General features: G+C 42.3%; 1 protein-coding gene across 2 annotated transcripts; it reads right to left on the reverse strand.

Moving 5' to 3' along the window:
* Positions 1-4,444: 4,444 nt before the first annotated feature.
* On the reverse strand, positions 4,445-27,596 carry pcid2 (PCI domain containing 2). Of its 2 annotated transcripts, none has more exons than XM_062050215.1 (15): positions 27,506-27,596; positions 26,295-26,355; positions 26,129-26,218; positions 25,978-26,051; positions 17,864-17,931; positions 17,744-17,783; positions 17,571-17,625; positions 17,384-17,478; positions 13,381-13,456; positions 13,166-13,307; positions 13,003-13,103; positions 12,859-12,932; positions 11,512-11,637; positions 11,325-11,448; positions 4,445-4,623 (listed from the first exon to the last, which is right to left on the reverse strand). In XM_062050215.1, the coding sequence occupies exons 2-15, from the start codon at positions 26,328-26,330 to the stop codon at positions 4,534-4,536; spliced, it is 1,191 nt and encodes a 396-aa protein (XP_061906199.1). In that variant the 5' UTR covers positions 26,331-26,355; positions 27,506-27,596; the 3' UTR covers positions 4,445-4,533. The 2 variants fall into 2 exon arrangements, with proteins under 2 accessions (XP_061906199.1, XP_061906120.1); XM_062050136.1 differs by having other exon boundaries at positions 17,384-17,487.
* Between the last annotated feature and the right edge of the window lie 390 nt (positions 27,597-27,986).

Raw genomic sequence — 27,986 nt, forward strand, 5'->3', positions numbered from 1 at the left:
CCTCCATTGTAAAATGTGGAGGTTATCATCACTGCTGTCTGATTCTAAGTGGAGGTTATCATCACTACTGTCTGATTCTAAGTGGAGGTTATCATCACTACTGTCTGATTCTAAGTGGAGGTTATCATCACTACTGTCTGATTCTAAGTGGAGGTTATCATCACTACTGTCTGATTCTAAGTGGAGGTTATCATCACTACTGTCTGATTCTAAGTGGAGGTTATCATCACTACTGTCTGATTCTAAGTGGAGGTTATCATCACTACTGTCTGATTCTAAGTGGAGGTTATCATCACTACTGTCTGATTCTAAGTGGAGGTTATCATCACTACTGTCTGATTCTAAGTGGAGGTTATCATCACTACTGTCTGACTCTAAGTGGAGGTTATCATCACTACTGTCTGATTCTAAGTGGAGGTTATCATCACTACTGTCTGATTCTAAGTGGAGGTTATCATCACTACTGTCTGATTCTAAGTGGAGGTTATCATCACTACTCTCTGATTCTAAGTGGAGGTTATCATCACTACTGTCTGATTCTAAGTGGAGGTTATCATCACTACTGTCTGATTCTAAGTGGAGGTTATCATCACTGCTGTCTGATTCTAAGTGGAGGTTATCATCACTACTGTCTGATTCTAAGTGGAGGTTATCATCACTACTGTCTGATTCTAAGTGGAGGTTATCATCACTACTGTCTGATTCTAAGTGGAGGTTATCATCACTACTGTCTGATTCTAAGTGGAGGTTATCATCACTACTGTCTGATTCTAAGTGGAGGTTATCATCACTACTGTCTGATTCTAAGTGGAGGTTATCATCACTACTGTCTGATTCTAAGTGGAGGTTATCATCACTACTGTCTGATTCTAAGTGGAGGTTATCATCACTGCTGTCTGATTCTAAGTGGAGGTTATCATCACTACTGTCTGATTCTAAGTGGAGGTTATCATCACTACTGTCTGATTCTAAGTGGAGGTTATCATCACTACTGTCTGATTCTAAGTGGAGGTTATCATGACTGCTGTCTGATTCCCATCAATGCAAGTCATCACAATCACACCAACTTATATTCTTGTCTTGGTGAAAGAAAGGAATGTTAAACATGCTTATATTTTGTACACCTTTAACATGTGAGCAAAAACGGCAAAATAACTAAATATATAAATATATGAGGTAGATCACCTGGACTTGGTCATTTAAAAAGTATCTCACCTGCTGAAAAGGTGTGGGCACCCCTGCCCTAGGTCCATGGCTTGCCTGGTCAAAGAAATGCAGTCACTCACGTTGTCTGTTTTCTCTTCCACTCAATGTTCCAAAGCTCTGATGAAACACGTACCTTGAAGAGGGACTCCATCAATGTGACCGACTTACTTCTTAGGAGTTAACGTACGTATATTTTGGGTAGAAGATCAGACTCGGCTTGTTTCACTAAGAACACAACTCCATAACTCAAGGACCGACGCAATATTGCACAAAAAGGTAGCAGTTCAATTTAAATCCACATTTTAAACGAGATATACGTAGGGGTCACCGCTCGGTAATCAAAAAGGTTTACCAACGAACGAGATTTCTCTACAGAATCTCCTCTCTGGTCAACAAAAGCACCTTGAGGATTCTGGCGGGAACTCTCGTTCAACCCTTTTTCCATTACGCATGCACCTCCTGGTACCCTAGCACCTCCAAAACCCTCAAATCTAAACTCCAAACATCCCAGAACAAGCTAGTCAGGTTACTTCTAGACCTCCACCCCAGATCCCACCTCACTCCTACCCACTTCTCTAAAGTGGGCTGGCTCAAGGTGGAGGACAGAGTTAAACAACTTGCACTGAGCCTGGTCTATAAAATCCACTACCCCTCCCTGATACCGAAGTACACTTACTTAACGTAAATGACCGCCATAACCACAACACCAGGGGGAGCTCCACTAACCACGTTAAACCCAGATTCCCAACTAACAAAGGTCTTAACTCATTCTCTTTCTATGCCACATCAATGTGGAATGCGCTCCCAACAGGTATAAAAGAAAGGGCATCTCTATCCTCCTTCAAAACCGCCATAAAAGTTCACCTCCAGGCAGCTACAACCCTAAACTAACACCCTCCCCGGATTGCTAATAATCAAATGTGAACAATCAAATGCAGATACTTTTTATTATGCCTTCTGATCTCTCTCTCTCTCTCTCTCTCTCTCTCTCTCTCTCTCTCTCTCTCTCTCTCTCTCTATGTCCACTACTTGATGTCCATACCCCCCCCCCTCCACACCCCTGATTGTAAATAATGTAAATAATTCAATGTGATTATCTTGGGTGATGACTGTATTATGATGATAGTATATATGATAGTATATATCTGCATCATGAATCAATTTAAGTGGACCCCGACTTAAACAAGTTGAAAAACTTATTGGGGTGTTACCATTTAGTGGTCAATTGTACGGAATATGTACTTCACTGTGCAACCTACTAATAAAAGTCTCAATCAATCAATCAATCCATCTCTACTTCAGTTTAGGACAACATTGAAGACCCCTGACGTATACCGACAATTTATAATTGGCAAAATATTTGTATTTGGGGTCACATCAGAAAAAGTCAGACTAAGACAAAAAAAACATAATTCCTTTAAATGCAGTGGCGGGCCGTGCGTTTCCCACCTAGGCCTTCAGTGATGTGCAACTTCAATGATGACCTCTCCAAATAGCATCACTGACGTCACCACATGACCATTGCTGGACAAATACTATACAGGAACACTTTCACACTACTGGGCATTCATTGTACAAAGTGTATTTTCTGGCGCATTTAAAAATCAATAAACCCGCATCAGCAATTAAAACATATCTTATGTGGTACTGTCAACATTCAAATTGCATAAAACATAATTTAAACGTGTGTAACCTATTATTATGGGCTTGCCTCTGTTATAAGCTGTTATATGCCTTGAGCTCTTATTTTGAAGGCGCTAAGAGCGGAATTGGTGACACGTTGTAGTGGAGCGGAGGTTTTGAAAAGAAAGGAAATAAAGTGGTCTTCGTGTAAAACTGGAGCCTCCGTGTTTGTTATTTTGTAGTTTTATACCGTACAGGCGACATATATAAACCCTCGGTTACACGTGAAAAAATAAAGAAATAAAATATCTGAACTCACATTTCATGGACAGCTGAGTTAGCTTCCGGGGTTGTCCGACATGGTCTCACAACTTAAGATGTAGATTCTCTTTAAAATATTATTCTTGAAAATGGCCTTGCAAATATATGTGTTGTCTTATCATAAAAGATGCAGACGAGGCGTGTTGGCTGACTTCTTCAAGTTTACCCACTGCGGGTCATCAATAACATCAAGCTGCCGGTGTCACGCCAAATGTCTTCCCTCTACAAAAACCTTCCCTCCCCCATTTACTTCCGGGGCTGCGTCCAATAAAATCACAAAGTTGCTGGGGGTCCTTAACCTGCACGCGACTGTCCTGTTTCGCGCCTGTACAAAAAAAAAAAACAATAATCGATTTCTTCAGATTCCAGCAGCTGTCAAAGACGAAGTATCCTTCCAGCGACGGGCAGTCAACGGCGAAGTGCTATCGATCGCTGTCAATGACGTAAGAGGAAACATGACAATGGAAGTAAATGGGGGAGGGAAGGTTTTTGTAGAGGGAAGAAATTTGGCGTGACACCGGCATAACTACTTTCAACAACCTAAACGGGGGCTACTGCGCATGCTCGACACTACTGTGGCATGCTGGGTAATGGAGTTCTTATGTTACCTGGCTCATAACATCACTATATATCTGCCTAAGGCCATCTAGAAGGCCTTACTGTCAACAACTCCTGATCTGACTGGCTATGGCAACTGTCTATCAACTGTATGTGGTCGTTCACTTGCAGTGCACACACATTGTTGATTCTGATGGCACATTTGGTACAGCATGGCAACATAAACTAGCTGAATTCTGATTGGGTTAAAAACTCTATAAAGTAAAAACAACAGCACTAGAAAGAGCATATGAATACTTTTACATATTTAGGGAAAGTAAATAAAAAATGACGTTTATCTTTAATTATGATGATTTGTGGTTATGTTAGGCCAGCAGAGAAGGTCTTGCTGGCACACCACTGTACAAATGTTATTTTTACTGTGGTTAAACGTCAAAACAGGTCAAATTTGACCCAAAATATATTAAATGGTTTTTCAAGAGTTCTTGTAATCGGACCATACTTTCAGTATATTAGATGGATTCCATCTAATATACCGAAAATATGGTCCGATTACAAGAACATTTGAAAAAGTATATGAATAAGAAGACATCATTAACCTTTTTGAGCAAATATTTAATGGTTATGAAGGAACGGGTCTGAGTTCTACGGGTTAACTTTAAACTGCAGAATTTGTTTCAACGATAATTGCAATTAGAGCTCTTTAATCATAATAAATCACAATGAAGAGTTTAAACAGCCAATACTTTTTATTTCATGTTGTACAGTAAAAAAAAAATGAAGTCTAAAAAAAGTTTGCCGAGCATCACAGTCTGAGAGTCAAGTCTAGGAGATTGACGATAGCGAAGGAAATGGATTCTGTTTGCTGACCACAAGTTTCTGGTGCTGGTGGGAGATGTAACCTTTAATGTGACCCTGGAAGCAGCAGAGAAAGAGTCAGAGTGTATTGACACAAACATGAGACACTAACTTGTACCTAAACCAAAACGCTTGACTCAAAATAAGTGAGCAATGGTATTCAACAACCCCTATGGGACATTGAAGGTACTGCAAGGGAGGATGGCAACATTGTTGATGTTTATGGACATGTTTTTAAATATATCTTTTTATATTTATCTTCAAATACATATAAATATTGATCCAACACACTATAGTGAACAGATAAACAACTACACTGCAGAGATAACACTTTTTACTTGACTTTACACTTCATTATGGAAGGGAAAATGAACACCATAAAAAGCTCCAAAAGGACAAAACAGACACCAATATTAGCCGTGAATTTTGTCCTTATTTCTTGCATTCGAGCCAATCTAAGATAATTACGTATATTATTAATCGGCGTGTTGATAATTGATAACAAGTGCAAAAGTAGTGCAGACCGCCATATTGAAATGAACATTTCACCATGGAGACACTCATTTCCCTCCACATTCATAAATAGATAGACGTTTATTCATCCCACAATGGATAAATGATATGTTTGCAGTGCAGGTTTTTACATACAGTAGCAGAAGTAACATCCACTCTTTTTTTCTGGGCATTTAAAAAGAAGGAACCCACTTTTTTACCAACGTGAAGACACTAACTTGCCAGCATGCGCTGGAATGAAACAGACGTACATTTGCAAGTTTTTTTTCAAGATAGGAGATATGTTCATATGTTTCCGATTTGAAAAAACTAACGCCATTAAAAAAAAAACTAAAGAGCAAACCCTGAAAACATCAATAGAATTTTTCATCCAGCAGCTATGAAATAAGAAAACGACATTGCTGAATAGACAAAATGTCTATTATCTTTTTATCTACGACAGTCCAAATAAGTTGTGTGTGTAACTGCCAATGTGTGCACACATTCCAGACGTGCTAAACATGACAGATTTTGTCTTGATAAATCACATTCTGTGTGCTAAATGATTACCGTAATTTCCGGACTATAAGCCGCTACTTTTTCCCCTCGTTCTGGTCCCTGCGGCTTATACAAGGGTGCGGCTTATACAAGGGTGCGGCTTATACAAGGGTGCGGCTTATATACGGCCCGTTCTTCTCCGACACCGACGAAGAGGATTTCTGTGGTTTTAGTACGCAGGAGGAAGACGATGACACAATGATTAAAGACTGACTTTTCATATACCGGTAGGCTGGTTATTTTGATAACGTACAGGCGAGCACTTTGTATTACTTTGCACCGTTGTATTATTTGTACTCTGCACGAATGCTGTTCGCCATGTCAAAGATGTGAAAGTTTGATTGAAAGATGTATTGTTAATAAATGGGAGGCTTTGCGTTCCCAAACAGTCATCTCTGTCCCGACAATCCCCTCCGTGGTAGCAGGAACCCCTATATACTACGCTAATTATTAGCACACTCATTGTTTATGTTCTTTGTTTGTTTTTTGTTTTGCTTAGTTTTTTTTGTTTTTTGTTTGCTCCATGCTTTTTTAACCTGTAAAGCACTTTGGTTCAATCTAAAAAATTGTTGAAAATGTGCTATATAAATAAAGTTGACTTGACTTGACTTGACTAGGGATAAATGCGTTAAAATGTAATATCGGAAATTATCGGTATCGGTTTTTTATTATCTGTATCGTTTTTTGTTTTTTTTAAATTAAATCAACATAAAAAACACAAGATACACTTACAATTAGTGCACCAACCCAAAAAACCTCCCTCCCCCCATTTCTTTTTGTTATCAATATTTTGGTTCCTACATTATATATCAATATATATCAATACAGTCTGCAAGGGATACAGTCCGTAAGCACACATGATTGTGCGTGCTGCTGCTCCACTAATAGTACTAACCTTTAACAGTTAATTTTACTCATTTTCATTCATTACTAGTTTCTATGTAACTGTTTTTATATTGTTTTACTTTCTTTTTTATTCAAGAAAATGTTTTTAATTTAGTTATCTAATTTTTTATTTTTTTTAAAAAAGTACCTTATCTTCACCATACCTGGTTGTCCAAATTAGGCATAATAATGTGTTATATCCACGACTGCATATATCGGTTGATATCGGTATCGGTTGATATCGGTATCGGTTGATATCGGTATCGGTAATTAAAGAGTTGGACAATATCGGAATATCGGATATCGGCAAAAAGCCATTATCGGACATCCCTAGTAATTACACATCAAAACCCTGCGGCTTATAGTCGGGTGCGGCTTATATATGAAGCAATCTGTATTTTCCCCTAAATTTAGCTGGTGCGGCTTATAGTCAGGTGCGGCTTAAGGTCGGGTGCAGCTTATATATGGAGCAATCTGTATTTTCCCTTAAATTTAGCTGGTGCGGCTTATAGTCAGGTGCGGCTTATAGTCCGGAAATTACGGTATATTCGCATCTCCTCCCGCCATTATTGTGGACGTTCTAATAATGGGCATATACATGACGACAAAAAATAGGGCCCGCGGGCCACATGCGGCCCGTTAAGATTTTCAATCCGGCCCGCCAGGACGTTCTACATCATATTTTTTAGACCTTTAACACCAAAAATGTATTTGCCATTATGATGTGCATTTACATGACTGTAAGTCTTCAACTATGGAAAGTATTTCAATGGTTGAAATCTGCACTTTTGAGTGTTCTAGGAGTTATTACAGTAATCTAGGTAGGAGTTATTACAGTAATCTAGGTAGGAGTTATTACAGTAATCTAGGTAGGAGTTATTACAGTAATCTAGGTAAGAGTTATTACAGTAATCTAGGTAGGAGTTATTACAGTAATCTAGGTAGGAGTTATTACAGTAATCTAGGTAGGAGTTATTACAGTAATCTAGGTAGGAGTTATTACAGTAATCTCGGTAGGAGTTACTACAGTAATCTAGGTAGGAGTTACTACAGTAATCTAGGTAGGAGTTATTACAGTAATCTAGGTAAGAGTTATTACAGTAATCTAGGTAGGAGTTATTACAGTAATCTAGGTAAGAGTTATTACAGTAATCTAGGTAGGAGTTATTACAGTAATCTAGGTAGGAGTTATTACAGTAATCTAGGTAAGAGTTATTACAGTAATCTAGGTAGGAGTTATTACGGTAATCTAGGTAGGAGTTATTCCAGTAATCTAGGTAGGAGTTATTACAGTAATCTAGGTAGGAGTTATTACAGTAATCTAGGTAGGAGTTATTACAGTAATCTCGGTAGGAGTTACTACAGTAATCTAGGTAGGAGTTACTACAGTAATCTAGGTAGGAGTTATTACAGTAATCTAGGTAGGAGTTATTACAGTAATCTAGGTAGGAGTTATTACAGTAATCTCGGTAGGAGTTACTCCAGTAATCTAGGTAGGAGTTATTACAGTAATCTAGGTAGGAGTTATTACAGTAATCTAGGTAGGAGTTATTACAGTAATCTAGGTAAGAGTTATTACAGTAATCTAGGTAAGAGTTATTACAGTAATCTAGGTAGGAGTTATTACAGTAATCTAGGTAAGAGTTATTACAGTAATCTAGGTAGGAGTTATTACAGTAATCTAGGTAGGAGTTATTACAGTAATCTAGGTAGGAGTTATTACAGTAATCTAGGTAAGAGTTATTACAGTAATCTAGGTAGGAGTTATTCCAGTAATCTAGGTAGGAGTTATTCCAGTAATCTAGGTAGGAGTTATTACAGTAATCTCGGTAGGAGTTACTACAGTAATCTAGGTAGGAGTTACTCCAGTAATCTAGGTAGGAGTTATTACAGTAATCTAGGTAGGAGTTATTACAGTAATCTAGGTAGGAGTTATTACAGTAATCTAGGTAGGAGTTATTACAGTAATCTAGGTAAGAGTTATTACAGTAATCTAGGTAGGAGTTATTACAGTAATCTAGGTAGGAGTTATTACAGTAATCTAGGTAGGAGTTATTACAGTAATCTAGGTAAGAGTTATTACAGTAATCTAGGTAGGAGTTATTACAGTAATCTAGGTAGGAGTTATTACAGTAATCTAGGTAGGAGTCATTACAGTAATCTAGGTGACAGCAGCTCAGACCAGGAACAAAGCAGAGTGGGCGGGGCTTGTTTACAGAGCAGCCAGCCCCAAACACATGTGTCTGGAACAGATGCAGAAGCACATTTTTACATGATAATATATCATATTGTAGGTGGTTTTTTTACATTTTTGTTGTGTTTTGCTTGATTGTAAAATAAGTCTATGGAAGAGCTGGTCTCATGTTCATATGTTGTTAATATTCAGTCTTTTATTGTTCATAGCTAATATCGTAAATCCCACTCTCTTTATTTTCATGTACATTTTCAATGTCCCATTCAGTAAAAAACTGTAAAATTCCATTCCGTTTTTCTCAGGTGGTCTGTCATAACTTTCTTAGAACTCTTTGGGACATTGTGACTTTTGGTATTAGTGTTCCTGGAAAAAAGGGAGCCAAACACACATACTGTACATCTAAATGTGTATATATCATTTATACACACATACTGTACATCTAAATGTGTATACATCATTTATACACACATACTGTACATCTAAATGTGTATATATCATTTATACACACATACTGTACATCTAAATGTGTATATATCATTTATACACACATACTGTACATCTAAATGTGTATATATCATTTATACACACATACTGTACATCTAAATGTGTATACATCATTTATACACACATACTGTACATCTAAATGTGTATATATCATTTATACACACATACTGTACATCTAAATGTGTATATATCATTTATACACACATACTGTACATCTAAATGTGTATATATCATTTATACACACATACACATTAGACCCCCAGACACATTATTTTCTCTCAATGTGGCCCCCGAGTCCAAGTATTTGGCCAGCTCTGTGCTAAATGGATTGCCCTCTCTATCATGCTCACTTAAGAGGTGCATTCCTCTGCACACAAGCTTAGTAGATGAGCTTTGCAAATGTTTTAATACACAAGTATTATTGGAAAAGAAAGTGAGAGTGGTCATTGGTTGTGTGCCGTGACAACAAGCTTATGGGCTGGTAGAAATAGTCAAATATAACAATTACTTACATACAGTATAGGACCCAGAAGACAGCATTTGGTTTTTGGAATATTATAGTTTTATCAATTATTAATTAAATCACAAAAGTAGCCTAATCGTTTCCTCCTTTTATGCATGATTTTATGTTTAGGAGGAATTATGCTAAAAATAGAGTGAATAAATACAGTACAGGCCAAAAGTTTGGACACACCTTCTCCTCATTCAATCTTTATTGTCATGACTATTTACATTGTAGGTTGAATGAACACATGAGGAGTTATGTACTTCACAAAAAAAGGTGAAATAACTGGAAACATGTTTTATATTCAAGCACACCTGTGAAGTGAAAACCATTTCAGGTGACTACCTCTTGAAGCTCATGGAGAGAATGCCAAGAGTGTGCAAAGCAGTAATCAGAGCAAAGGGTGGCTATTTTGAAGAAACTAGAATATAAAACATGTTTTCAGTTATTTTTGTGTTAAGTACATAACTCCACATGTGTTCATTCCTAGTTTTGATGTGACAATCTACAATGTAAATAGTCATGAAAATAAAGATAACGCATTGAATGAGGAGAAGGTGTGTCCAAACTGTTGGCCTGGGGCCGTACTTATCAAGCTTCTTAGAGTGCCATTTTACACTGAAGTCCTGAGAATTTGTGAAATTTAGTCCTACTCTCAAACTTAAGAATAAAAGCTTTTTATCAACGTTCTTAAGTCTAAGAATCGCTCCTACTCTCCACGATATTTAAGAGACCTTCAGAGGTGTCTTAAGTGGTTAGGAGTTGCCAGCAGGGGATGGCACTGAGGCGAGAGAGACGTGCGCCAACGTTCAGGGAACGGAACAATGTTTTTTGTTTTTTTTGATGACGAGCAGCTGATCAAACGGTATCGTTTAGACAGAGCAGATATTATTTTTGTCACAGATTTAATACTTTTCGATTCCTTGTTGATTTCTGCATGTGTCTGCAGTGGGCTAGTATATATAGAGCCACCCACACCAGTTTCAAATTAGTTGCCTAATTAATGAATTGGAAAGAAAATGTTATGACAGTAGCGTATGTGTGTGGCCGTGAGGTGAGTGACGTCAGTGAGTGTGTGGGCGAGAGAAGAGAGGGAGCGGTAGCGTGAGTGCCGGCGGGGACTAGTTTGTTTTGTATTATTTTGTAGTTTATTGTCAAAATATACACTCCCATTGTCCACTTAAATATTTCCAAGATATTTCTTTATTCTTAGACAACGGATTCCCTTCCGTGATTGGTCATTTCTATGGACACAGAAATGACGTCACCTAAAATTGCGTTTACGGCACATAGTAATGTCGTAATTCAGCTCTGAGTGTGACACTTAAGATTCAGTCCTACACTTCGCTGAAAGTGTGAGTAAGACGCTTGATAACTAACTTTTAAGTGCAGCTTTCAGCCAAGAATTTATTTACTCTTAAGTCAACTCTTAGCAGACTTCTTAGGAGTCATTCTAAGAAGCTTGATAAGTACGGCCCCTGTTCTGTATGTGAAGGGAATATGACATCACTGATGTTGGAAGCATGGTTTAAAAAAGGTCAATTCTGTCTTACATTTTATAATTATAATGATACATTTGGGTTTGTAACCTTCTTGAATATGTGTGGTGTGTGTACTCACCATGTAGATAAGGTTAGCCAGGATACACTGCACCTCATCGATGTCCACATCCTCCACCTTCATCATCTCCAGAGCTACCAGGAAGGTGTGCAGAGGCAGCTGGTGGGTCCTCAGCAGCAGGTACCTGCGCACACATGGAAGGAGGTCAAAGGTTGCTTTCAGAACACCTCCAGCGTGGAAAGCTCACACTTTCTTGAAGAGGTTCCTGTAGGTGATGATCTTCAGCTTCTCCAGGATGAGGAAAATGCCGCAGCGGATGAAGAAGGTCTCGTGTTTGGACAGAGCCTCATTCAGCAGCAGCAGGTTGCCCTCACTGCAACGATACCAAGTACAAGAGCCTATTTAGTCGATATTACAATAACTACATTGATGTTTTTTATCATCACAAGATCTTTAATTCATATTATGTTTATCAAGTCAGTAAATATGTCCCTGGACACATGAGGACTTGGAATATGACCAATGTATGATCCTGTAACTACTTGGTATCACATCCATACCTAAATGTGTGGTATCATCCAAAACTAATCCCACGACGTCCCACTGGGGTGAGTTTTTCCTTGCCCGTATGTGGGCTCTGTACCGAGGATGTCGTTGTGGCTTGTACAGCCCTTTGAGACACTTGTGATTTAGGGCTATATAAATAAACATTGATTGATTGATTGATTAATGTCAAGTATCAAAGAAGAGAAGAATAAGTGATTATTACATTTGAACAGAAGTGTAGATAGAACATGTTAAAAGAGAAAATAAGCAGATATTAACAGTAAATGAACAAGGAGTTTACCGTAATTTCCGGACTATAAGCCGCACCTGACTATAAGCCGCACCAGCTAAATTTAGGGGAAAATACAGATTGCTCCATATATAAGCCGCACCCGACTATAAGCCGCAGGGTTTTGATGTGTAATTAGCGTAGTATATAGGGGTTCCTGCTACCACGGAGGGGATTGTCGGGACAGAGATGACTGTTTGGGAACGCAAAGCGTCCCATTTATTAACAATAAATCTTTCAATCATTCAATCAAACTTTCACATCTTTGACATGGCGAACAGCATTCGTGCAGAGTACAAATAATACAACGGTGCAAAGTAATACAAAGTGCTCGCCTGTACGTTATCAAAATAACCAGCCTACCGGTATATGAAAAGTCAGTCTTTAATCATTGTGTCATCGTCTTCCTCCTGCGTACTAAAACCACAGAAATCCTCTTCGTCGGTGTCGGAGAAGAACGGGCCGTATATAAGCCGCACCCTTGTATAAGCCGCACCCTTGTATAAGCCGCACCCTTGTATAAGCCGCAGGGACCAGAACGAGGGGAAAAAGTAGCGGCTTATAGTCCGGAAATTACGGTAATCATCCATTTTATACTGCTTGTCCTTCACAATGTTGACAAAATAAATGAATAAGAAATGACACGAGATCTTACTGCATACGTCAGCAGACACATTAGGAGTCTGTGTTTGCTTTCTTACTACTTGTTAAGCAGGTGTGAGACGACTAAAGTAGTAATAAAGCAGCATGACGTCTTACCTGACAGCTTTGGTGACATCTGCAAACTGCAACAGGTCATACTTGTCCAGCAGCTGCAGTGTTGGCATGTGGCCCTGAGGAGCAGCAGAGGTCAGCCAGTAGGTAGTAACAGGTCAAGGTGCTATAAGGGGAAGGTGGTCTGACCAGCAGCATCTTAACAGGCAGCAGGTAAATGAGAATCATTCTCTTGTTCTTCTGACTGCTGCGATGGCAATGTCGAAAGGAAAAGGACAAAAACTCCTCCGCTGCGGGGCACGGACATGGCGGCTTTTTCATGTGCAAACAGGACATTATTTTGTCGCACTACCTGGTTTGAAGTCGCTGTCAAACATGGCCTTGCGGCCTACGTAGTATTTGTATGTGACCTTCTGAGCCGGGCTGTAGTCATTCTTCAGGTTGGAGCTGTCGATGGCTCTGATGAGCGGCTTGCACAGATGCAGCTTATTGATCTAAGGAGGACAACCTGCGTTGAAATCTCTCTACAAAACTAACATGACTCCTGTGTGTGCATTTGGTGGAGACCTTGAAGTAGATCTTAAACAGCTGGTTGATCAGAAACATCATTCCCCACTTCTTGGAATCCTCGATCCCAGCCCGACTGCAAAGTACAAACGTAAACAGGGATGCTATTGTTTAGATTTTAGTTCAGCAAAAATATGTTCAAACCATCCATCCATCTTCCTCCGCTTATCCGAGGTCGGGTCGCGGGGGCAGCAGCCTAAGCAGGGAAGCCCAGACTTCCCTCTCCCCAGCCACTTGGTCCAGCTCCTCCCGGGGGATCCCGAGGCGTTCCCAGGCCAGCCGGGAGACATAGTCTTCCCAACGTGTCCTGGGTCTTTCCCGTGGCCTCTTACCGGTCGGACGTGCCCTTAACACTTCCCTAGGGAGGCGTTCGGGTGGCATCCTGACCAGATGCCCGAACCACCTCATCTGGCTCCTCTCCATGTGGAGGAGCAGTGGCTTCCCGGATGACAGAGCTTCTCACCCTATCTCTAAGGGAGAGACCCGCCACCCGGCGGAGGAAACTCATTTGGGCCGCTTGTACCCGTGATCTTGTCCTTTCGGTCATAACCCAAAGCTCATGACCATAGGTGAGGATGAGAACGTAGATCGAGCGGTAGATTGAGAGCTTTGCCTTGCGGCTCAGCTCCTTCTTCACCACAACAGACCGATACAGCGTCCGCATTACTGAAGACGCCGCCTGTCGATCTCACCATCCACTCTTCCCTCACTTGTGAACAAGACTCCGAGGTACTTGAACTCCTCCACTTGGGGCAAGATCTCCTCCCCAACCCGGAGATGGCACTCCACCCTTTTCCGGGCGAGAACCATGGACTCGGACTTGGAGGTGCAAACCACTTTGTGGCAAATATGATTATTAGGACAATTATTGTGTGTTTTGTCCGTCTGATCTGATTGACACTGTGAAAGAAGTTTTAAATGTTCAACAAAAAAGATTGTGCATTCTAAATGGGGAAAAAAACCGACTGTACGAGAGACGGCTAACAAATGATCTTAACAACATCTCAAAACAATACTCAACTCGCTTGTGGTGACCTGCATATCAACCACACCATACATGAGGCCTTTTAGCTCTAATTATTCATGCAGTATGGGGGTTTTATTCAGACCAAAAAAACAATCATCAATTGTTTGAGCCAGTTCTCCTGGTGTGTCTGTAACCTCTAGTCAGCACCATGGCTACACTCATGCCAGGGCAACACTTCTACAAATAAGCTTCAACTATTAGCTACCAAGATGCCCATAGCTACAGATGCATCCACCACAGCAAATAATAAGGTGGTTGCATGGGCGCAAACACTACTTAGTTATCCTCAGTCCGTTAACGGTGGCTTAAAAGGATGTTCTGTAGCTAATGCAGCTGGAGCCTGCCCTAGGGCTAAGAAGTTAATAAGCTGCTGTGGCTTTCCTGCTGCCGCATGCTCTGAAAGTACTTGATCTGATATGCAAGAGAGCCTCAGTAAACGTCTGGGAACTGAGGAGACACATTTTTGAAGCTTTTCAGGTGGAATTCTTTCCCATTCTTGTTTGACGTACAGCTTAAGTTGTTCAACGCTGTTGTAACACGTGGCTTGGCATTGTCATGCTGAAATAAGCAGGGGCGTCCATGATAACGTTGCTTGGATGGCAACATTTGTTGCTCCAAAAGCTGTATGTACCTTTCAGCATTAATGGTGCCTTCACAGATGTGTAAGTTACCCATGTCTTGGCCACTAATACACCCCCATACCATCACACATGCTGCCTTTTACACTTTCACCCTAGAACAATCCGGATGGTTCTTTTCCTCTTTGGTCCGGAGGACACCACATCCACAGTTTCCAAAAACAATTTAAAATGTGGACTCGTCAGACCACAGAACACTTTTCCACTTTGTATCAGTACATCTTAGATGAGCTCAGAACCAGCAAAGCCGGCGGCGTTTCTGGGTGTTGTTGATAAATGGTTTTGGCTTTGCATAGGAGAGTTTTAACTTGCACTTACAGATGTAGCAACCAACTGTAGTTACTGACAGTGGGTTTCTGAAGTGTTCCTGAGCCCATGTGGTGATATCCTTTACACACTGGTGTCACTTTTTGATGCAGTACCGCCTGAGGGATCCAAGGTGTGTAATATCATGGCTTACGTGCAGTGATTTCTCCACATTCTCTGAACCTTTTGATGATATTACGGAGCGTAGATGGTGAAATCCCTAAATTCCTTGCAATAGCTCGTTGAGAAATTGTATTCTTAAACTGTTCGACAATTTGCTCAAGCATTTGTTGACAAAGTGGTGACCCTCGCCCCGTCCTTGTTTGTGAATGACTGAGCATTTCATGGAAGCTGCTTTTATACCCAATCATGGCACCCACCTGTTCCCAATTAGCCTGTTCACCTGTGGGATGTTCCAAATAAGTCTTTGATGAGCATTCCTCAACTTTATCAGTATTTATTGCCACTTGTGCCAGCTTTTTTCTTAATGAAATTAAACAATGGATGTCCGCTAACTTTTTGCAACTCAACGCTAAGAAAACGGAAATGCTGATTATCGGTCCTGCTCGACACCAACATCTATTTAATAATACCACCTTAACATTTGACAACCAAACAATTACACAAGGCGACTCGGTAAAGAATCTGGGTATTATCTTCCACCCAACTCTCTCGTTTGAGTCACACATTAAGAGTGTTACTAAAACGGCCTTCTTTCATCTCCGTAATATCGCTAAAATTCGTTCCATCTTGTCCACTAGCGATGCTGAGATCATTATTCATGCGTTCGTTACGTCTCGTCTCGATTACTGTAACGTTTTATTTTCGGGTCTCCCTATGTCTAGCATTAAAAGATTACAGTTGGTACAAAATGCGGCTGCAAGGCTTTTTACAAAAACAAGAAAGTTTGATCATATTACACCTATACTGTATGTACCTTTATATACATATATATACACCTATACTGGCTCACCTGCACGGGCTTCCTGTGCACTTAAGATGCGACTTTAAGGTTTTACTACTTACGTATAAAATACTACACGGTTTAGCTCCAGCCTATCTCGCCGATTGTATTGTACCATATGTCCCGACAAGAAATCTGCGTTCAAAGAACTCCGGCTTATTAGTGATTCCCAGAGCCAAAAAAAAGTCTGCGGGCTATAGAGCGTTTTCTATTGGGGCTCCAGTACTCTGGAATGCCCTCCCGGTAACAGTTAGAGATGCTACCTCAGTAGAAGCATTTAAGTCCCATCTTAAAACTCATTTGTATAATCTAGCCTTTAAATAGACCCCCCTTTTTTAGACCAGTTGATCTGCCGTTTCTTTTCTTCTCTCCTCTTCTCCCCTGTCCCTTGCGAGGGGGAGTTGCATAGGTCCGGTGGCCATGGATGAAGTGCTGGCTGTCCAGAGTCGGGACCCCGGGTGGACCACTAGCCTGTGCATCGGTTGGGGACATCTCTGCGCTGCTGACCCGTCTCCGCTCGGGATGGTTTCCTGCTGGCCCCACTATGGACTGGACTCTCGCTGATGTGTTGGATCCACTGTGGACTGGACTTTCACAATGTTATGTCAGACCCACTCGACATCCATTGCTTTCGGTCTCCCCTAGAGGGGGGGGGTTACCCACATATGCGGTCCTCTCCAAGGTTTCTCATAGTCATTCACCGACGTCCCACTGGGGTGAGTTTTTCCTTGCCCGTATGTGGGCTCTGTACCGAGGATGTCGTTGTGGCTTGTACAGCCCTTTGAGACACTTGTGATTTAGGGCTATATAAATAAACATTGATTGATTTTTTGAAACATGTTGCAGGCATCAAATTCCAAATGAACTAATATTTGCAAAAAATAACAAAGTTTTCTCGTTGGAATGTTAAATATCTTGTCTTTGCAGTCTATTCAATTGAATATAAGTTGAAAAGGATTTGTTGTATTCTCTTTTTATTTAGCATTTACACAACGTGACAACTTCCCTGCTTTTGTGGTTTGTACAATAATAATAAAGTAGGAACAAAGGATCAGGAGAAGTACTGACTTGTCGCTGGCACAAACTCGAAAGCAGCTCATCAGTTGCTCGGCTGCTTTTTCCAACATCTCACTTGGCTGACCTTTGCCCTTCTGCTGCAGCTGCTGCTCTGCCTGAAACCACACAGGCCAAAAGTTGCAGTCGCCTTCAATCTAATATGGGAGGAAAAATGCTGCATTGATGTGAGTAATCTTACACTGTTAGCAAATATTCTAAGATCAAGAGTGACAGCAAACATGACAGGAAGTGCCCTGGAAGAGAGAAGACAGAAGACGTGAGTTGGAGAGCACTTCAGGTGGTGGAGTCAAGCACTTCAGGTGGTGGAGTCAAGCACTTCAGGTGGTGGAGTCAAGCACAGCCACCACTCACCAGTTCTCCTCTTTGTGGGATTGAAATGCTCTCAAAAAGGATGTGAGAAGTCAAGGAAGGACAGTGAGTGTTGACTATTCATAGAAAGCTAAAAAGCAATGCAATGTCATCACAAAGGATATTGGACCACAATGGTCTGGAACTTGTAGGCTTCCACAAAGTCGTGATTGGCAACCGCATATGTACACCTGGAAGAGACGAGACAGACTCTGCAGTGTTTCTCACAAAACTAAACGTGGCAGTGACTTGAAACAAGTAAGACAAACACGTTTACAAATACAAATAAATATAAACTTTCTTCTGTTGCTTTTTGTCACAAGAAAAACGAGAACCGGAGTCCTTTTAAATGCAAATGTTGCTTTTTTGGCAAAGAGAAAGGAGAGCACATGTTTCAAACTGAAGGGGACCAGGGGCCGTACTTATCAAGCTTCTTAGAGGGCCATTTTACACTTAAGTCCTGAGAATTTGCGACATTTAGTCCTACTCTCAAACTTAAGAATAAAAGCTTTTTATCTACGTTCTTAAGTCTAAGAATCACTCCTACTCTCCACCATATTTAAGAGACCTTCAGAGGTGTCTTAAGTGGTTAGGAGTTGCCAGCAGGGGATGGCACTGAGGCGAGAGAGACGTGCGCCAACGTTCAGGGAACGGAACAATGTTTTGGTTTTTTGATGACGAGCAGCTGATCAAACGGTATCGTTTAGACAGAGCGGATATTATTTTTGTCACAGATTTAATACTTTTCGATTCCTTGTTGATTTCTGCATGTGTCTGCAGTGGGCTAGTATATATAGAGCCACCCAAACCAGTTTCAAATTAGTTGCCTAATTAATGAATTGGAAAGAAAATGTTATGACAGTAGCGTATGTGTGTGGCCGTGAGGTGAGTGACGTCAGTGAGTGTGTGGGCGAGAGAAGAGAGGGAGCGGTAGCGTGAGTGCCAGCGGGGACTAGTTTGTTTTGTATTATTTTGTAGTTTATTGTCAAAATATACACTCCCATTGTCCATTTAAATATTTCCAAGATATTTCTTTATTCTTAGACAACGGATTCCCTTCCGTGATTGGTCATTTCTATGGACACAGAAATGACGTCACCTAAAATTGCGTTTACGGCACATAGTAATGTCGTAATTCAGCTCTGAGTGTGACACTTAAGATTCAGTCCTACACTTCGCTGAAAGTGTGAGTAAGACGCTTGATAACTAACTTTTAAGTGCAGCTTTCAGCCAAGAATTTATTTACTCTTAAGTCAACTCTTAGCAGACTTCTTAGGAGTCATTCTAAGAAGCTTGATAAGTACGGCCCCAGATCTACATGATGGAATTCCCGGTTGTATTAACTTCTCAAAACTATAATTGATCTGGGGCCGTACTTATCAAGCTTCTTAGAGTGCCATTTTACACTTAAGTCCTGAGAATTTGCGAAATTTAGTCCTACTCTCAAACTTAAGAATAAAAGCTTTTTATCAACGTTCTTAAGTCTAAGAATCACTCCTACTCTCCACCATATTTAAGAGACCTTCAGAGGTGTCTTAAGTGGTTAGGAGTTGCCAGCAGGGGATGGCACTGAGGCGAGAGAGACGTGCGCCAACGTTCAGGGAACGGAACAATGTTTTGGTTTTTTTGATGACGAGCAGCTGATCAAACGGTATCGTTTAGACAGAGCGGGTATTATTTTTGTCACAGATTTAATACTTTTCGATTCCTTGTTGATTTCTGCATGTGTCTGCAGTGGGCTAGTATATATAGAGCCACCCACACCACTTTCAAATTAGTTGCCTAATTAATGAATTGGAAAGAAAATGTTATGACAGTAGCGTATGTGTGTGGCCGTGAGGTGAGTGACGTCAGTGAGTGTGTGGGCGAGAGAAGAGAAGAGAGGGAGCGGTAGCGTGAGTGCCGGCGGGGACTAGTTTGTTTTGTATTATTTTGTAGTTTATTGTCAAAATATACACTCCCATTGTCCACTTAAATATTTCCAAGATATTTCTTTATTCTTAGACAAGGGATTCCATTCCGTGATTGGTCATTTCTATGGACACAGAAATGACGTCCCCTAAAATTACGTTTACGGCACATAGTAATGTCGTAATTCAGCTCTGAGTGTGACACTTAAGATTCAGTCCTAAACTTCGCTGAAAGTGTGAGTAAGACGCTTGATAACTAACTTTTAAGTGCAGCTTTCAGCCAAGAATTTATTTACTCTTAAGTCAACTCTTAGCAGACTTCTTAGGAGTAATTCTAAGAAGCTTGATAAGTACGGCCCCTGATCTACATGATGGAATTCCCGGTTGTATTAACTTCTCAAACTATTATTGATCTGCTTACTAAATAACTCTTACTAGCTGGTTCTTTTCTGTTTACCAAGGTTCTACCTACACTTATGTTCAACTGTATTCTTCTTCTGTTGTTTGGCTACTTTACATTACTTTGAGGCAATACTACAAATGTGATTATTGATCCAATAACTAAGTAGTTACTTGGGCAGCATTGGCCAAACCACTGCGGATATTAATACTTCAAATTTTTAGCATCATCGGATGACTCAATCTATGATCACAGTTATAATCATCCATCCATCCATCCATCTTCAACCGCTTATCCGGAATCGGGTCGCGGGGACAGCAGCTCCAGCAAAGACCCCCAGACTTCCCTCTCCAGAGCAACATTTGCGACTTCCTCCTGGGGAATCCCGAAGCGTTCCCAGGCCAGAGAGGAGATGTAATCCCCCCATCTGGTCCTTGGCCTGCCGGGGGGCCTCCTCCCAGTGGGACGTGCAACGAGGACCTCCCTAGGGAGACGCTCGTGAGGCATCCGCACGAGATGCCCGAACCACCTAAGCTGGCTCCTTTCCAAGCGAAGGAGCAGCGGCTCTACTCCGAGTCTCTCTCGGGTGACTGCACTTCTCACCCTATCTCTAAGGGAGATGCCAGCCACCCTTCTGAGGAAACTCATTTCGGCCGCTTGTATCCGCGATCTTATTCTTTCGGTCATTACCCACACTTCATGACCATAGGTGAGAGTAGGAATGTAGATAGCTCGGTAGACCGAGAGCTTTGCCTTCTGGCTCAGCTCCCGTTTCGTCACAACAGTGCGGCAGAGAGACTGCAATACTGCCCCAGCTGCTCCGATTCTCCGGCTGATTTCCTTCTCCATCTTTCCCTCACTCGTGAACAAGACCCCGAGATACTTAAACTCCTCCACCTGGGACAGAGTCCTGTCCCCTACCCGGACTGTACAAACCATCGGTTTCCTGCTGTGTACCATGGCCTCAGATTTGGAGATGCTGATCCTCATTCCAGCCGCTGAACACTCGGCTGCGAACCGATCCAGTGAGAGCTGAAGGTCACGAACCGAAGGTGCCATCAGGACCACATCATCTGCAAACAGCAGTGACGCAACCTTTAGCCCCCCGAGACGTATACCCTTTCCGCCATGGCCACGACTCCGCCTAGAAATCCTGTCCATGAAAATCACAAACAGGATAGGTGACAGAGCGCAGCCCTGGCGGAGACCAACCCCCACTGGAAACGGATCCGACTTACATCCAAGCACCCGGACACAACTCTCGCTTTGGTTGTACAGAGATTGGATGGCCCTCAGCAGGGTTCCCCTCACTCCGTACTCCCTCAGCACCTCCCACAAGATCTCCCGAGGGACGCGGTCATACGCCTTCTCCAAATCCACAAAACACATGTAGACTGGATAGGCATACTCCCAGGCCCTCTCCAGGATTCCCGCAAGTGTGAAGAGTTGGTCAGTTGTTCCACGACCAGGACGGAATCCACATTGCTCCTCTTGAATCTGAGGTTCGACTATCGGCCGGACCCTCCTTTCCAGTACCTTGGCGTAAACTTTCCCAGGGAGGCTGAGTAGTGTGATACCCCTGTAATTAGCACACACCCTCTGGTCCCCCTTTTTGAAAAGGGGAACCACCACCCCAGTCTGCCACTCCCTCGGCACTGTCCCAGACTTCCACGCAATGTTGAAAAGGCGTATCAACCAAGACAGCCCATCAACACCCAGAGCCTTCAGCATTTCTGGACGGATCTCGTCAACCCCCGGAGCTTTGCCACCGTGGAGTTGTCTAACTACCTCAGTGACTTCACCCCGAGAGATCGACGTCGATCCCCCATCATCCTCAGGCCCTGCTCCTATCAGGGAGGGTGTGTCTGATGTATTTGGGTTCAGGAGTTCCTCAAAGTGCTCTTTCCAACGCCCTACGACTTCCTCACTTGAAGTCAGCAAAGTCCCATCCTTGCCGTACACAGCTTGGATGGTTCCCTGCTTCCCCCTCCTGAGGTGCCGTATGGTCTTCCAGAACAGCTTTGGTGCCGCCCGATAGTCCTTCTCCATGGATACCCCGAACTGCTCCCACACCCTCTGCTTAGCCTCGTCCACAGCCACGGCCGCTGCCCTTCGGGCCCGTCGGTACCTTGCAACTGCCTCCGGAGTCCCCTGGGATAACATACCCCGGTAGGACTCCTTCTTCAGTCGGACGGCTTCCCTGACCACCACTGTCCACCAGGGTGTTCGAGGGTTACCGCCCCTTGAGGCACCTAAGACCTTCTGGCCACAGCTTGCAGCTGCAGCTTTAGCAATAGAGGCTTTGAACATTGCCCATTCCTGTTCAATGTCCCCAACCTCCACAGGGATGGCAGAGAAGTCCCGCCGGAGGTGGGAGTTGAAGTCCTTCCGGACAGAGGACTCCTCCAAACGTTCCCAGTTCACCCGCACTACACGCTTGGGTTTGCCAGGTCTGTCCAGAGGTTTCCCCCGCCATCTAACCCAACTCACCACCAGATGGTGATCAGTTGACAGTTCAGCCCCTCTCTTCACCCGAGTGTCCAGAACATACGGCCTCAGATCAGCTGATACGATTACAAAATCGATCATTGATCTTTGGCCTAGGGTGCTCTGGTACCAGGTACACCTATGAGCATCCTTATGCTTGAACATGGTGTTTGTTATCGCAAGTCCGTGACTAGCACAGAAGTCCAATAACAATCCACCACTCAGGTTCAGATCAGGGAGACCGTTCCTCCCAATCACGCCAGTCCAAGTATCACTGTCATTGCCCACGTGCGCGTTGAAGTCCCCCAGCAAGACTATGGAATCCCCTGCCGGCGCCCCATACAGGACCCCATGCAAGGTATCCAAGAAGGCTGAATACTCTGAACTCCTGTTTGGTGCGTATGCACAAACAACAGTCAGAGTTTTCCCCCCTCCAACCCTAAGGCGAAGGGAGGCGACCCTCTTGTCCACTGGGGTGAACTCCAACGTACAGGCACTCAGCCGGGGACTCGTGAGTATCCCCACACCCGCCTGTGCCCTCACGCCCTGAGCAACTCCAGAAGTGAACAAGGTCCATCCCTTGTCCAGGAGTGTGGTTTCAGAGCCCTTGCTATGCGTAGAGGTAAGCCCTACCAGATCCAACCGGTAGCGCTCCACCTCTCGCACCAGCTCAGGCTCCTTCCCCACCAGCGTAGAGACGTTCCACGTCCCGAAAGTCAGCCTCTGCTGCCCCGAATTGGTCCGTCTGGAGCCTCCACTTTCACTGCCATCCACTTGGCAGCGCACCCGACCCCACTGGTTCCGACCGCGGGTGGTGGGCCCACGTGGCAGAGAAGATGGTGTGTCCACGTAGCTTCTTCGGGCTGTGCCCGGCCGGGCTCCGTGGCAAGCCCGGCCACCAGGCGCTCGCTGACGAGCCCTACCTCCGGGCCTAGCTCCGGAGGAGGGCCCCGGGCTTCCTCCGGGCCGGGTAACGCATCCTCTTTTAGTGTAGTTCATGGGGGGTATCGTAACCCTGATGGGGGGGGCATTCGGGTACTACACCTTGCCCAAGGGTGACCCGGAACTATGTAAGGCAGGGGCGTTCAACTCCCTGAGGCTTAATACAAGCCCACATACCTCCAGTTATAATCAGACAATAATTATTTCCTATTATTGGCTTGGATTTAAATCATTTTATTGTTGTGTCCAGGGACTTATTTCCTGAGTTTGTAAAAAACAAAACAAAAATTTTTTGGGATATTAGAAAATACTGATCTAATTAAGAACTGTAGTATTGATCATATATGGATCATTGACTTTGTATCGTTACTGTTATTTGTACCAATTTGCTCACTTTTGTTTCCATTCAAAAGCTTGAGCTTGCGGCATGTTTGGCTATTCTTTATCCTTTTGGGATGACATTTGTGAGAAAATGTGTTTATTTGCCACCGTAGAGGCGAGGACTTAGAAGCGGCTTAGCTACACTCTGGAGGGACATTAGCCGCTAGCGAGGATGCTACATTGTTCGCTTGTCGCTGTCAAATTTGCAGACACAGCTAGAATGTGTCAACATGCATTTTCACAATATAACGATAGTTTTAATGCTTCTATCGTCTGCCAGATTTATTTCATTTACATCATATATTGTCTATGTCGCGCAACCCTAAGAGCAAACCCATGCGACCATCTATTTTCTACCGCTTGTCCCTCTCGGAGTTGCGTGGGTGAACACTGCAGTCGTCACCAAACTAAAGGCCTACTGAAATGAATTTTTTTTATTTAAACGGGGATAGCAGATCCATTCTATGTGACATACTTGATCATTTTGCGATATTGCCATATTTTTGCTGAAAGGATTTAGTATAAAACAACGACGATAAAAATCGCAACTTTTGGTATCTGATAAAAAAAAAGGCTTGCCCCTACCGGAAGTAGCGTGACGTAGTCAGTTGAACATATACGCAAAGTTCCCTATTGTTTACAATGATGGCCGCATGAAGTGAGAGAGATTCGGACCGAGAAAGCGACGATTTCCCCATTAATTTGAGCGAGGATGAAAGATTTGTGGATGAGGAAAGTGCAAGTGAAGGACTAGTGGGGAGTTGAAGCTATTCAGATAGGGAAGATGCTGTGAGAGGCGGGGGTGACCTGATATTCAGCTGGGAATGACTACAACAGTAAATAAACACAAGACATATATATACTCTATTAGCCACAACACAACCAGGCTTATATTTAATATGCCACAAATTAATCCTGCATAAAAACACCTCAGTGTTTGTTATGCTAGCTCCTAGCTCCTCTGCTAGCTCCTAGCTCCATAGAACACGCCAATACAATTCAAACACCTGCACAACACACACAATCACTCAGCCCAAAAGACCGTTCACCTAACCCAAGGTTCATAAAGCTTACATATTTAATCAAAGTAACGTACGTGACGCGCACGTACTGGCAAGCGATCAAATGTTTGGAAGCGCAGCTACTACTCACGGTACCTGATATTCAGCTGGGAATGACTACAACAGTAAATAAACACAAGACATATATATACTCTATTAGCCACAACACAACCAGGCTTATATTTAATATGCCACAAATTAATCCTGCATAAAAACACATACGTGTTTGTTATGCTAGCTCCTAGCTCCTCTGCTAGCTCCTAGCTCCATAGAACACGCCAATACAATTCAAACACCTGATCAACACACACACTCACTCAGCCCAAAAGACCGTTCACCTAACCCAAGGTTCATAAAGCTTATATATTTAAACAAAGTAACGTACGTGACGCGCACGTACGGTCAAGCGATCAAATGTTTGAAAGCCAAAGCTGCATACTCACGGTAGCACGTCTGCGTCTTTGTCATCCAAATCAAAGTAATCCTGGTAAGAGTCTGTGTTGTCCCAGTTCTCTACAGGCGTCTGTGTATCCAAGTCAAAAGTCCTCCTGGTTAGAGTCTCTGTTATCCGAGTCCTTCCATCTTGACTGCATCTTTCGGGAATGTAAACAAAGAAGCGCCCCGGCTGTGTACGTGTTGCTGCTGACTTCCCTCGCAAAATAGACGCTTCGCACCGACAACTTTCTTCTTTGCTTGCTCAGCTTCTTTCTCCATAATGCAATGAACATAATTGCAACAGATTCACCAACACAGATGTCCAGAATACACCCAGAACGAGATGAAAACAGCTATTTCGTATTGGCTTCAATGTGGAAGCCATACCCGTGTTCCCCGGGCTACGTCACGTGCATACGTCATCCTCAGAGGCGTTTCGAACCGGAAGTTTAGCGGCAAATTTAAAATGTCACTTTATAAGTTAACCCGGCCGTATTGGCATGTGTTGCAATGTTAAGATGTCATCATTGATATATAAACTATCAGACTGCGTGGTCGCTAGTAGTGGCTTTCAGTAGGCCTTTAAATAACACAAAGCACTGATCCAACACAGCAGCTCACCTGAGATGGGCGGCCACCATCTCGTCATATGGCGGCTCAAGAACTTGCTGACATTTGTCCTCTGGATTAACAAGCTGAAACGCAGAGAAGTACACGCAAATTTAGATGTGAGCAACAACAGGAGGGTAAACCGAGGTAGGTTTGGCCTTACCTGGAGCCGAGGGTTGGCAACGTGCGGATGTTTAAAAGATAGCAGCTCGGCGCAGAGTGTGCCCCTCTGGTTATCGATTGTTTCATAGACCTGCAGGGGTGGGGATGCTGTTTAACTACGTGGGTATAAATACTGTACATACTAGCGGACAGAGATCAGAGGTCACCTGCTGCAGGTACTGGTTGATGGTGATGTGCGCCATGATGCCGTCTAACAGTCGTCTCAACCTAACAGGACAAACTTGTGAAGTACATCCTGTAACTTTGCATTGCAGAGTGCATGTTTAAGTGTTCATAAAGACTGTAGTACAGGGGTGTCAAACTGGTTCTAGGAATAGAAGCAGTCATTATATTGCACATGTACACATATGGAGTGAATAGATCTTCTATTCACAGTCATTATATTGCACATGTACACATATGGAGAGAATAGATCTTCTATTCACAGTCATTATATTGCACATGTACATATATGGAGTGTATCGATCTTCTATTCACAGTCATTATATTGCACATGTACACATATGGAGTGAATAGATCTTCTATTCACAGTCATTATATTGCACATGTACACATATGGAGAGAATCCATCTTCTATTCACAGTCATTATATTGCACATGTACACATATGGAGAGAATCCATCTTCTATTCACAGTCATTATATTGCACATGTACACATATGGAGTGAATAGATCTTCTATTCACAGTCATTATATTGCACATGTACACATTGGGAGATAATCCATCTTCTATTCACAGTCATTATATTGCATATGTACACATATGGAGTGAATAGATCTTCTATTCAGTCATTATATTGCACATGTACACATATGGAGATAATCCATCTTCTATTCACAGTCATTATATTGCACATGTACACATATGGAGAGAATAGATCTTCTATTCACAGTCATTATATTGCACATGTACACATATGGAGATAATCCATCTTCTATTCACAGTCATTATATTGCACATGTACACATATGGAGAGAATAGATCTTCTATTCACAGTCATTATATTGCACATGTACACATATGGAGATAATCCATCTTCTATTCACAGTCATTATATTGCACATGTACACATATGGAGAGAATAGATCTTCTATTCACAGTCATTATATTGCACATGTACACATATGGAGAGAATAGATCTTCTATTCACAGTCATTATATTGCACATGTACACATATGGAGAGAATAGATCTTCTATTCAGTCATTATATTGAATGTTTAAATCGCTTCATTTCTTTACCGATGTAAATGCCAGCTAAATGCTAAGTGTTAGCAAATTGTCTCACAACTTCCGTTTGGACATTAATGGCCTACAACAATACAGTGTTTGTATAGTTAATGTTTGTAGAAACTTACCTTTATAAAAACCCAACCATTCAAAATTGTGTTTCAAGCAGCCGCTGCAATCGACATCCGGGTTATCGTAATACACTTCCGGTTCAAAAACCTTCAAAATAAAGAGTGACTGGGTTTAACCAAATGAAGGTCTGCTATAATTGCATGTGCATGTCGTGATTAGCTATACACGAGAAGTATTATAGACTAATATGGATAATAACTGGACGTAGAAAACTCTTATTTCTCAGTTTAGCCCGGGAGCTTTGTTTATTTTTTTTTACCTCTTGGTCGGACACCGGCACTACTTCCGGTTAGTGAAGCGCAATACATCCTGTTACAGCAGTAAGGATACAGACTTTCACAATAAAGGTTTGAGCAGTAAACTTTACAGTGCATATACCTTTTTAAATAAATAAATAATAGTGTTGATTAGTGGAATTTCTTTATCAATGGTGTTGGCATCATCAGTTGTGTGTTGTGAATGAGAAGGTGTGTCCAA

The sequence above is a fragment of the Entelurus aequoreus genome, linkage group LG01 (genome assembly GCF_033978785.1).
Source record: "Entelurus aequoreus isolate RoL-2023_Sb linkage group LG01, RoL_Eaeq_v1.1, whole genome shotgun sequence".
NCBI classification, from domain to species: Eukaryota; Metazoa; Chordata; class Actinopteri; order Syngnathiformes; family Syngnathidae; genus Entelurus; species Entelurus aequoreus.

Excerpts from the sequence above, each read along its gene's own strand:
- pcid2 (XM_062050136.1), bottom strand. The coding sequence starts at position 26,330 with ATGGCGCACATCACCATCAACCAGTACCTGCAGCAG. Across the intron at positions 17,626-17,743 it reads TCCCACAAAGAGGAGAACTG|GGCACTTCCTGTCATGTTTG; the intron begins GTGAGTGGTGGC and ends TCTCTCTTCCAG. Across the intron at positions 13,457-17,383 it reads CGAGTTTGTGCCAGCGACAA|TCGGGCTGGGATCGAGGATT; the intron begins GTCAGTACTTCT and ends TGTACTTTGCAG.